This window comes from Triticum urartu, chromosome 5A (genome assembly GCF_056163025.1).
Source record: "Triticum urartu cultivar PI428250 chromosome 5A, HENAU_Tu73, whole genome shotgun sequence".
Classification (NCBI taxonomy): domain Eukaryota; kingdom Viridiplantae; phylum Streptophyta; class Magnoliopsida; order Poales; family Poaceae; genus Triticum; species Triticum urartu.
In genome coordinates this window covers 322,956,833-322,967,319 of record NC_141877.1, presented here as the reverse complement: position 1 = coordinate 322,967,319, position 10,487 = coordinate 322,956,833, and the positions used below count along the sequence as shown (strand labels likewise).

At 46.4% G+C, this 10,487-nt stretch overlaps 2 protein-coding genes across 3 annotated transcripts; one reads left to right on the top strand and one right to left on the bottom strand.

Annotated features, from left to right (window-relative positions):
• Nucleotides 1–4,982: 4,982 nt before the first annotated feature.
• On the top strand, nucleotides 4,983–6,855 carry LOC125528147 (uncharacterized). Its single transcript, XM_048692655.2, has one exon. It carries the CDS (start codon nucleotides 5,233–5,235, stop codon nucleotides 6,133–6,135), a length of 903 nt encoding a protein of 300 aa, XP_048548612.1. The 5' UTR covers nucleotides 4,983–5,232; the 3' UTR covers nucleotides 6,136–6,855.
• A 1,564-nt stretch (nucleotides 6,856–8,419) lies between these two features.
• Nucleotides 8,420–10,081, bottom strand: BLOS1 (GCN5L1 family protein). Of its 2 annotated transcripts, none has more exons than XM_048692654.2 (3): nucleotides 9,841–10,081; nucleotides 9,541–9,746; nucleotides 8,420–8,707 (listed from the first exon to the last, which is right to left on the bottom strand). In XM_048692654.2, the coding sequence occupies exons 1-3, from the start codon at nucleotides 10,034–10,036 to the stop codon at nucleotides 8,696–8,698; spliced, it is 414 nt and encodes a 137-aa protein (XP_048548611.1). In that variant the 5' UTR covers nucleotides 10,037–10,081; the 3' UTR covers nucleotides 8,420–8,695. The 2 variants fall into 2 exon arrangements, with proteins under 2 accessions (XP_048548611.1, XP_048548610.1); XM_048692653.2 differs by having other exon boundaries at nucleotides 8,420–8,862; nucleotides 9,841–10,078.
• Between the last annotated feature and the right edge of the window lie 406 nt (nucleotides 10,082–10,487).

The following is a 10,487-nucleotide window of genomic DNA, read 5'->3' as shown; positions in this document are numbered from 1 at the left end:
GCTTTCTCCATAACTTATACATGTTCCTATGACTATGAGATTATGCAACTCTCGAATACCGGAGGAACTCTTAGTGTGCTATCAAACGTCACAACGTAACTGGGTGACTATAAAGATGCTCTACAGGTGTCTCCGATGATGTTTGTTGAGTTGGCATAGATCGAGATTAAGATTTGTCACTCCGTGTATCGGAGAGGTATCTCTGGGCCCTCTCGGTAATGCACATCACTATAAGCCTTGCAAGCAATGTGACTAATGAGTTAGTTACAAGGTGATGTATTACGGAACGAGTAAAGAGACTTGCCAGTAACGATATTGAACTAGATATAAATATACCGACGATCAAATCTCGGGCAAGTAACATACCGGTGGACAAAGGGAATTACGGATGTTGTCATAACGGTTTGACCGATAAAGATCTTCATAGAATATGTAGGAGCCAATATGGGCATCCAGGTTCCGCTATTGGTTATTGATCAGCGAGGTGTCTCGGTCATGTCTACATAGTTCTCGAACCTGTAGGGTCCGCACGCTTAATGTTCGTTGACGATATAGTCTTATATGAGTTATATATTTTGGTGACCGGATGTTATTCGAAGTCTCGGATAGATCACGGACATGATGTGGAGTCTCGAAATGGTTGAGACGTAAAGATCGATATATAGGACGATGATATTTGGACACCGGAAGTGTTTCGAGACGTACCGGGAAGGAATCGGGTCATCGGAAGGGGTTCTGGGCACCCGCGGACAAGTTATGGCCCTTATGGGCCAAAGAAGGGGACAGACCAGACCACAAGGGGCTGGTGCACCCCCTCCCTTGTTTGGCCAGCCCCTATGAAAGGAAAAGGGGAGGGCTAGCCCCTCCTGCCTTTCCCTCTCATGGGAGAAAGGAAAAGGGGGGGGGCGCCACCCTCCCCTGCCTTTCCTCGCACTCCAAATAAGGAAATGGGGACGCGGCTTGAGAGAGACCCCAAGTAGGATTCCTCCTACTTGGGCACCTCCTTTGGCTGCTCCTCCCTCCCTCCCACCTATATATATGTGGGAGGGGGCGCCTAGCACACAACAGACAATTACTTAGCCGTGTGTGGCGCCCCCATCCACTGTTTACTCCCTCGGTCATATTTTCGTAGTGCTTAGGCGAAGCCCTGCGGAGATCACTTCACCATCATCGTCATCATGTTGTTGTGCTGTCGGAACTCATCTACTACCTCTTCGTCTCGCTGGATCAAGAAGGCATAGGACGTCACCAAGCTGAACGTGTGCAGAACACGGAGGTGCCGTGCGTTCGGTACTTGATTGGTTGGAGCGTGAAGAAGTTCAACTACATCAACTGTGTTGTTAAACGCTTCCGCATACGGTCTACGAGGGTACGTAGACACACTCTCCCCCTCTCATTTCTATGCATCTTCATGAATAGATCTTGCGTGTGCGTAGAATTTTTTATTTTTCATCCAACGTTCGCCAACAGTCCCTCCTACCCCGCGCACGAAGACACCATGACCATGTGCCATGCACCCGCGTCGTCCTCATCTATCGTGGTCGTCGCGTGCTCTGAAGGGTCGTGCTAGAACCGGCAACCAGCAGTGCTACGACCAACGACCGGAAGCGATGCAAGCCATGACAGGGGGAGATGCGCCCACCGGCGGGGCGTGCTGCAACCGCCCACGAGGGAGCTGCAACCTGTGACGCGAAGGGCTATGATGGGTGCTCGGCGCCCGAGGGCGCTGGCACAAGCAACCATTTTTGCTAGGCTTCTCTTTCGGAAGCACATTTAATAGAAGGAAAATTTTGTGTAGGAAGGAAATATATTTTGAGATAAAAAGTAATATTCAATAGAGGTCAAATTTAGTAGCTTCAGAAATTTATGGGATTTGCCTAACAAAAACAATTGTGCGATTTATACACATCATTTTGGGCTGTGCTCAAGAACAATACAAGACGGTATTCGTTTGTATTGTTCTTGAGCACAAAAATGAAAAATCCAAGGAATATTACGCAGTACCGTCCTATTTCTCTTTGTAATGTAATTTACAAAATTTGTTCAAAAGTGTTGGCAAATCGACTCAGGGAAATTCTGGATGATATAATATCAGAAGAACAGAGTGCGTTTGTGCCGGATAGACTTATCACTGATAATGTATTGACGGCTTACGAGTGCGTCCATGCAATGAAGAGAAAGAAAGGGAAGCAAGGATGATATGCTGTGAAGATTGATATGATGAAAGCGTATGACCGGGTGGAATGGTCATACTTACAAGGCATAATGATCCAGCTAGGCTTCCAGGAGGAGTGGGTGTCTCTTGTGATAAAGTGTGTATGTTCTGTAAGTTTCCAAATCAAGGTGAATGGAGAGCTCCTCCCTCTGTTTCATCCTTCCCGAGGTATTAGGCAAGGGGACCCGATTTCACCTTATTTATTCTTGTTGTGTGGAGAAGGTCTATCTTGCTTGCTGAAGAACTACGATGGGGGGTGGATTGATAGAGGAATTAAAGCGGGACTTAGGTCTCCGTGGATCTCACATCTGCTGTTCGCGGATGATTGCTTGGTTTTCATGAAAGCTGATTCGAGGAGTGCTAGCCGGTTGATTGAGATATTGGAGGTATTTAGTTTGGGGTCTGGCCAGCAAGCAAATAGGGTGAAAAGCTCGGTCTTTTTCAGCCCTAAGTGTGGAGCTTCTGTAAAATGGGGGTGCACAACATACTGAATATCCATAGAGAAGCTCTTTCCGAGAAATATCTTGGCCTCCCTACAGCCTCGGGACGACTCACAGAGCAGCATTTTATCCATATTGTTGAGAGGTCTGGGGGAGTGTGCAAGGTTGGTGTGAAAGATTACTTTCTTATGCGGCCAAGGAAGTGCTACTCAAAGCGGTGATCCAAGCTCTCCCCACCTATTCGATGAGTTGCTTCAAGTTGACGAAAGGGTTATGTAAAAAATTGATAGCAGTTATGGCCAAGTATTGGTGGGCTGGATCTCTTGATAAGCGAGGGATGCATTGGCAGTCGTGGGAGAAGATGTTCGTTTCCAAGTTCAGAGGCGGCATGGGTTTCCGGGACTTGCAATTATTCAACGATGCCATGCTGGCTAAACAGGCGTGGAGGCTTCTGATCAAGCCTGATAGCTTGTGTGCGAAAGTCCTAAAGGGACGCTATTACCCGGATGGGGATGTTTTGCAGGTTGGCTGCCCTGCGAGCTCATCGGCAACGTGGAAAGCTATATGCGTTGGCCGGGCTACCCTTAAAAAGGGATTGGTTCGAAGAATTGGGAATGGTATGACTACTGAAGTTTGGCACGACAATTGGATATCGGGTACTGTCTCCTTAAAACCGATTACACGGTTATCCGAGACTCCGGTTCAAATTGTGGCCGATCTGCTACAGGAAGAAACAGGTGACTGGAATGTTAACCTTGTTCAACGAATGTTTGTTGCACGGGATGCAAATGCTATCCTAAGTATGCCTCGGCCAAGCTCCGATGTTGAAGATTTTTGGGCATGGGAGGCTGAGAAAAATGGAGTGTTCTCAGTTAAGTCTGCTTATAGACTGCTGATGGATCACAAACTTGCTCAGTTGAATGAGCCAAGTACGTCCCAGTATGGGGAGGCGAGTTGGAAGGCTCTGTGGAGTCTGCGGGTTCAGCCCAAAATCCGAGTCTTCTGGTGGAGGGCCATGAAAATTTTTCTGCCATCTTCGGCGGAGCTTCATCGAAGACATGTGGGAGAATCTGGTCATTGCCCTATGTGTGGCAATTCAGAAGAAACATTATTTGACGCACTGACGGAATGTGATCATGCATTGCTTTTTTGGAAGGAAGCTGGGAACTTCTTCAATGTGAAGCTGCCTCGGCTATATCCCTTGACATGGAGGCAAGATCTGCTGGACCCTGCTTTTCTGAAGAAGGACCATGTTGGTTATTATTTCAGTGATGTGGGCAATCTGGAGCAATAGAAGCAAGTACACGCATGGTGAAGCTCAGTACCAGCCGCTTAAATTAATGGAGTTAATACATGAGCTAATTACTTCACTTGATATCCCACGAGGAGAGCCAGCTGGACGGAATGTGACCAAGGAGTTGTGGAAAGCACCTATGCAGGGCTGGGTTAAACTCAACTGCGATGGCGCGACTAACCAGGCGACTGGAGATACGGGGACTGGAGTGGTGGCTCGGGATGATCGGGGGTCCTTCTTATTTGCGAGATGCTCTAAATACCCAGCAAAGGAGGATCCTTTTATAGCCGAAATCCTAGCTTGCCAGGATGCAGTGAAGCTAGCTATGGATAGATTATTATCTCATGTGATCGTGGAGACAGATTGTCGGTCCATTTATAATATGTGGACTCAAGGAGATGACAGGTCTGTAGGAGGCCAAGTTTTTAGAGAGATGCGTACTTATCTCTCATCCTTTCAGGGATTTGATCTAGTTTTTGTGCATTGGGAGGCCAACTCTGTGGCTCACCAATGTGCTAGGCATTCACTCTCTTTACATAACTCTTGTACTATGGACGTAATCCCTGATTTCCTGATTGAGCATGTTCAATCAGAGATGATCCACTTGAATGAATAAATACGATGCAGTGGTTCTCAAAAAAAAGAACAATACTCCCTCCGGTCCTTTTTAGTTCGCATATAAGATTTGTCTAAAGTCAAGACTCATGAAGTTTGACCAACTTTATAAGAAAAAATATCAACATTCACAACGTGAAATCAATATTAGTAGATGCGTCATGACTTAAATTTTCATAACATATAACTTTGGCATAATAGATGCTAATATTTTTTTATATAAATATGGTCAAGCTTTATGAAGTTTGACTTCAGTCAATTTTTATATGCAGAGTAAAAAGGACTGGAGGGAGTACAAACTAAGATTGATTTTTGTACCACCGAATTTCCCTAAAGCAAAATTGGCAATGAATTTTCTTTCTGTGTTGCACATCCTATTTTCTTTCCGTGTTCGGCGTCCAGGTTTTTAACTGAAGAAATCCTATTTGTGGACTGAGAAACTGAAGACGTTCCATTTGTTCTTCAGTTAAAAACGAATGAGCGCGTGAGATTGCCACGGCCGAGCTTGAGTTGGATCCCAGTTCAATTCAGCCGGCGACAGTCCCAATCCGAGTTCGGCAAGAATTAGGAGCTCTCCGCTGAATAAATGGGCAGCGGCGGTGGGAGCAGCAGCTCCAATTCGATCTGCTCGCCCACCTTCCCGATCTCCAGACCTAGACACGCCATCGATGGCGGCGAAGGTGCTCCAGCTCCGTAGCGCCGACGGCAAGGTGCTCGTCGCTCCGGCGTGGGACTATCGCCCGACCGCCGCCCAAGCCCTCCCGCTGGAGATGCGGGTGCCCTCGCGCGCCCTCGAGAGGGTGCTCCAGTACTGGACCAAGCACAGCCTGGCCAAGGCCACCGGTGAGTCCCGGGAGTCCCTCGCCCGCTGGGACGCCGACTTCCAGCGCCGTCTCGAGGAAGACGGCCTCGCCAAGGAGGCCGCCGCAGCCGCCCAAGAACTCCGCCTCTACGGCGTCCACCATGGAGGGCGTCCCCGTCGCCACGCCACCACAGGCGCATCTGATGTCGCTGCTCCAGCCACCGCCACCCGTGCTGATCCCGTCCGTGCCTGGTGCCAACTCGTTCACCACCTCAAGGGTGTCAACCACGGAGAACCTAGCCCGGCGCCGACGGCGTCCATCGCTTTCCATGCCTCCGATATCGCCGTGGCCGCGCGCCCTGGGCCTGCCACCACCTTGCCGGCCGCTCCTGGTACTGAACCCGTTGGTGTCCGGTGCGCCATCCGTGCCCGTGGACGCCAGATGGCTGAAGACGAGGAGTCTGCTTGCCACCACCGCAAGCGCCCGACTTCCAAGGCTGCCAATGCTGCAGCGCCCGTGAAGAAGGTCTCTTGCCCCGTCGCTTCCAAGGCTTGCTCCTTCGTCGGCTCTACACCACTGCCTGCCCCTGCCACTGCTGTGAAGAAGATGACTCCAGCAGTTTCGACTTTGCGTGCAAGAAGGGGGATGGGGGAGCTCAGCTGCAAGGTTCCGAAGCAAAACCAATCGCCATTGCCTGTCACTACTGTTGCAGCACCAAGGAAGCAACCAATTCCTTGCTTGAGTCCAGTGGTATTACGCCCTTGCTAGTCTTTTACTTTCCTAAACCATTCACACATGAGTTTCATTTAGCTTTGCATCTCTAGGTTCTGCACTTAATCACCAAGATTTCTAGTGTTCTTTGAATCCCTTTCAGTCATTAGTAATTTTACAAAAGTGTCAGCACAGTCTCCATCTAGCTAGGCAGCAAAAACCTTGTTAAAATGTGTACGACATAGTTACACTACATCCACACCTGGTCCTAAGTTAAGGGTTTAAGTAAATAAAGGGCATTTTCAATAATCAAAGTGAAGCAGATGAGCCTAAAAAGGAAACTCATGTACTGCAATTCCGGCATGAGACAGAGCGTAAAACGCACTCGCTGCAAAATGCAAAACGCCCGTTTGCTACCCGGCTTGTAGCAGGAAAAAGGAGTAGAATTGAACTTTGTCGATACACACAGTAATCTTGTGAGCTGCCTAGTGTTTGGAGACTGTGCTGACTCTCTTGTAAACTTAATCTTGGCTGAATTGGAATCTTAGGCATTGGCGTCTTGGCGAGTTAAAGTTGCAGTTTCTGACGAGTAACATTGGTTAGTGAACTCTTGTGTGTGTGCGGGTGAAGCTTTGAGCTAAGCAGGTCCTCAATGTACCGACTATCAAGTCCTTGATGTGCAGACTACCAAGTCATACTGTAATCAGTTTCAGATATGTATGAATGAAAACTTGTTGGCCTGAATTTGTGCAAAGCATTTGAGTAACTTTCTGTATATATGTTTGTTGTATGCATCTATGACTTCTTAAATCATTGTGGTGCTCTAGTCAGAAAAGTGTGCAGTTGTGCTCTGCTAGGCAAGTCCAACGCAGAGGTTCTGATACTGCTGGAAGTGAAACCACCGACTTGTGCAATTTCAAGTAGAAAATAAACATCTAACTTGATCTGCACGGCATAAAGTACAATCTTTGCAAGATCATATAATTCATGAGATGGAACTTACAAGGTCTAAATGGACACCAAATCGAAGCGACACATACAAAATTTGTCCAACTAACCTGATGGAAAAGTGTGTCCATTTTAAGGTCCAATTTCAAGGCATTGCTTGGAATCGCTGGATCTGATTGGTCAATTTTAAGGTTGATCAAAATTCACTCTGTACTTGTGAAAATATGATGCAACTGATGGTATGTCACATGATAAACCAATTTAGACTGTCAATTCACTCCCCCAACATATCCTATCATCAGCAAGATCCTATGTAAATGTCATCCAGCAGTCCATTGTTTATCTACAATTCAGAGAACAAGGCGGTTTACTACGTTGTTGATCTCATTATCATTTGCCGTCTCCTTGCTCACCAAAAGACAATTCCCTGCTACTCTTGCATGGGTAATGTACATGGTGAAGCTTCTCCCATCGCTAGCTCTGCTGCATTTTTCTGCGATGGTGAAACATAAGACCGCGGTCTCAAGATCTTTCTGAACTTCTTTCAGGTCTCCAAAAAAATCGTTCTGAACTCTGACGTGCAGTTGTTTTTATTCCATCAAAACCTGCCTACTCTTGCTTCAAAATCTGCTCCGATAGCAACTGTTGAGATTGTGATCATGACAGGATGTTTAGTAGACTAGCAGTATAGCTTTCGTAGTTCCCGGACATTACTGTCAAGGCGCGATCCACCTGCATCACCGGTGGCCCTGGCCAGGATCGCTGTTCTATGCGCCGCCGATGACACACTTGCCGCGTCTATGGCAGCTGCAGACGATGAGGACACTGTAGATCAAACTGAGGCCTAACAGGGCGATGTAGCTCTATGAGAGGATGACCGACGAAACATGGAAGACAAAGCAGGGTCGATGCGGAACATGTATATCACTCAAATGACTACATTCCTTTGTGTTGCATTTTCACTTGAGTCGGGAGAAAATTTCAGAAAGCACGCTAAGGTTCACAAATCGTCCACAGACCATCGTATGTATAGCACCTTCCTGAAGTAGCAGCAGAAATCAAATATTTATGTGTTCCCATTCTTCACCATAAGTCCCAAGGGTTTGTACGATTCAGACAAACCAGTACTTGAGCATGGCCTCGAGTCCGGGCCGCTGTGATTCCCATGCAGTTGCGGCTTGCTATATACTCAATCCTGTGCTATATACTGTAGCACAAGCAACCCTCAATCCTGTGCTATATATGTTGTGCCTTGTGTGTGCACGCTCCCCAATGCCAAGCTTACAATAATTTATTACTCTCGGTGAGCATCAAGGCCCTTGTCTGATTTCTTATGGGATTCGTACCTTCTATTTACACTTAATCAGAAAATTTATGGACGAAATACCAGCAATTGATATCTTTCAGAATATATGTATATCATCAATATTCGAGAACTCGAGAATGCAAGGTAGCATTCCAGTACAAAAGTTGGTAGAGTTGGTTTTCTGAATGTGTACAAACACACCAGTTAATTGATTCTATACCAGAGAGATCACGACTGGAAAAAAATCCAACGAAGAAGATTACAGAACGAACACTTTGTAGCATCATAGTGACTGAGAAATATTACAGATGGCTACATTGATACCTTTACAGTCACAACCTATGATCTTCATCCAGTTTTCGGTCACGAAATTTCCTATATATATTAAAAAAAAAGGAAGAAACGCTCAATAGCATCATAGTTGCAGGCGCTGGACAAAATCATGACCGATGAATGTTACGAATGGCTGCATTTATACTTTTACAGTCAAAATCCATGATCTTCATCCAGTTTTCAAAGTCTCCAATTTCCTATAAAAACAATCATGAATGGATGTTTTAGAAATACCGAGTGCTCATAGCTGCGAAAGGAATTATGGGTTTGTTCAGCACTGCACCCTTCGATTCATTTGGTATCTAGTTATCATCTCGAGCCTAGTGTTATCCACTGATGAAAATTTTGGGGCAAAAGAGCCAACCAGATAAAAAGAACCTATTTATGGCATTTCACCTTTCTAGATTCGTGCACTAATCAGTTTAAGGGTAGGATTTGGATTTAGTGCAGGCAAAGGTTATGTAAGGAAAACATTACGAGATACTCCCTCTGATCCAAATTAATTTTGTTTAATTTGGATCGGAGGGAGTATCAGCTACATTAAATTTATGTCTATTAGAATCTGCTGAAGAACTGACGCAACGAATATCATGGGTAATGTCAAACAAAAGAATCATCGGCTCAAAACAGAAAAGAATCATATATAGGATTATAAAACATACCATGGCAAATCCATTTTGCGAATAATAATAATGTTACAACGGATATCATGGGTAATGAGAAACAAAACAATTGTGCATAAGAATACTACTAAAACATTGTGAATTAAGCAAATCTATTTCGTAACAATAATAATACGTAATAATAATGTCAAAACCTGCGTATTAAACAAGAACACGAGAGAGAGATGGAGGGCAGCAGCAGAGCACACACACCTTGAGGACCGAGTTGACCGCGTTGGTGGCGGCGAGCCACTGGTCGCTCTGCTTCCTGTACCGCGCGATGGTCCCGAGCAGCGCGCGGGCCTCGAGCTCGATGCGCTTCTCGTTGACGAAGAGCTCCTGCACCCCGCCGTCGACGGCCTCCACGAGATGACCGGCGACACGCGCCGCGCTCCGCAGGGCGTCCTTCTTCGCCCTCTCTGCGGCGCGTTGGGTGTGAGATAATTTAGCAAGAGAAGATTGGATTTGCTTGGCGGATTAGGAATTTTGAGTAGATCGTTGGTTGATTGTTACCGGTTTGTTGGCGCTGGCGGAGGGATTGGTGGTGGTGTTGCTGCATGATGTGGAGGAGCGCCGATTCCAGCTGCCCACCCGCCGCCGGCCCCGCCGCTGCTTTGGCTCCTTCCATCTTCTCCGATCTGAGCACTCTTTTTTTTCCTTTTCTTTTTTGAGACAACGGTCTGAGCTCTCGTCTTCCTCGTCCTGTCATCCGCCTGTACTCTCGGGCTCTCGGCCAGTTTGTTCTTTGCTACGGGCTACGGCCCATGTAACTATTTTTTGCGTTGGAATTTGGTTGTCTTTATATTCAACAAAAGCGCACCTGGCACAGTCCGCCATGAGGCTACCAACCAGGAATGGAGGTACGTTATGTGTCCAAGTCTCGGTCACTTGCAGCAAACAGGCTCGCTTAGCGCAAAGATAAGCCAGAAGATTAGAAAATCTAGAAACATGTTGAATACTAAAAGAGCTAAAACTAACAGACAGCCTGTCGACCTCCGGTAGCAGAGAAATCATTGTCTGAATGTGGTTAAATACTGAATGAAATAAACACGGTATAAAATATGATGATCCAAATTAATTGATGCAGCCTCTATACAATGTTGAGAGATCCGAATTAATCGACGCATCCTCTATACAATGTAAAATGAGCATTCTATAGA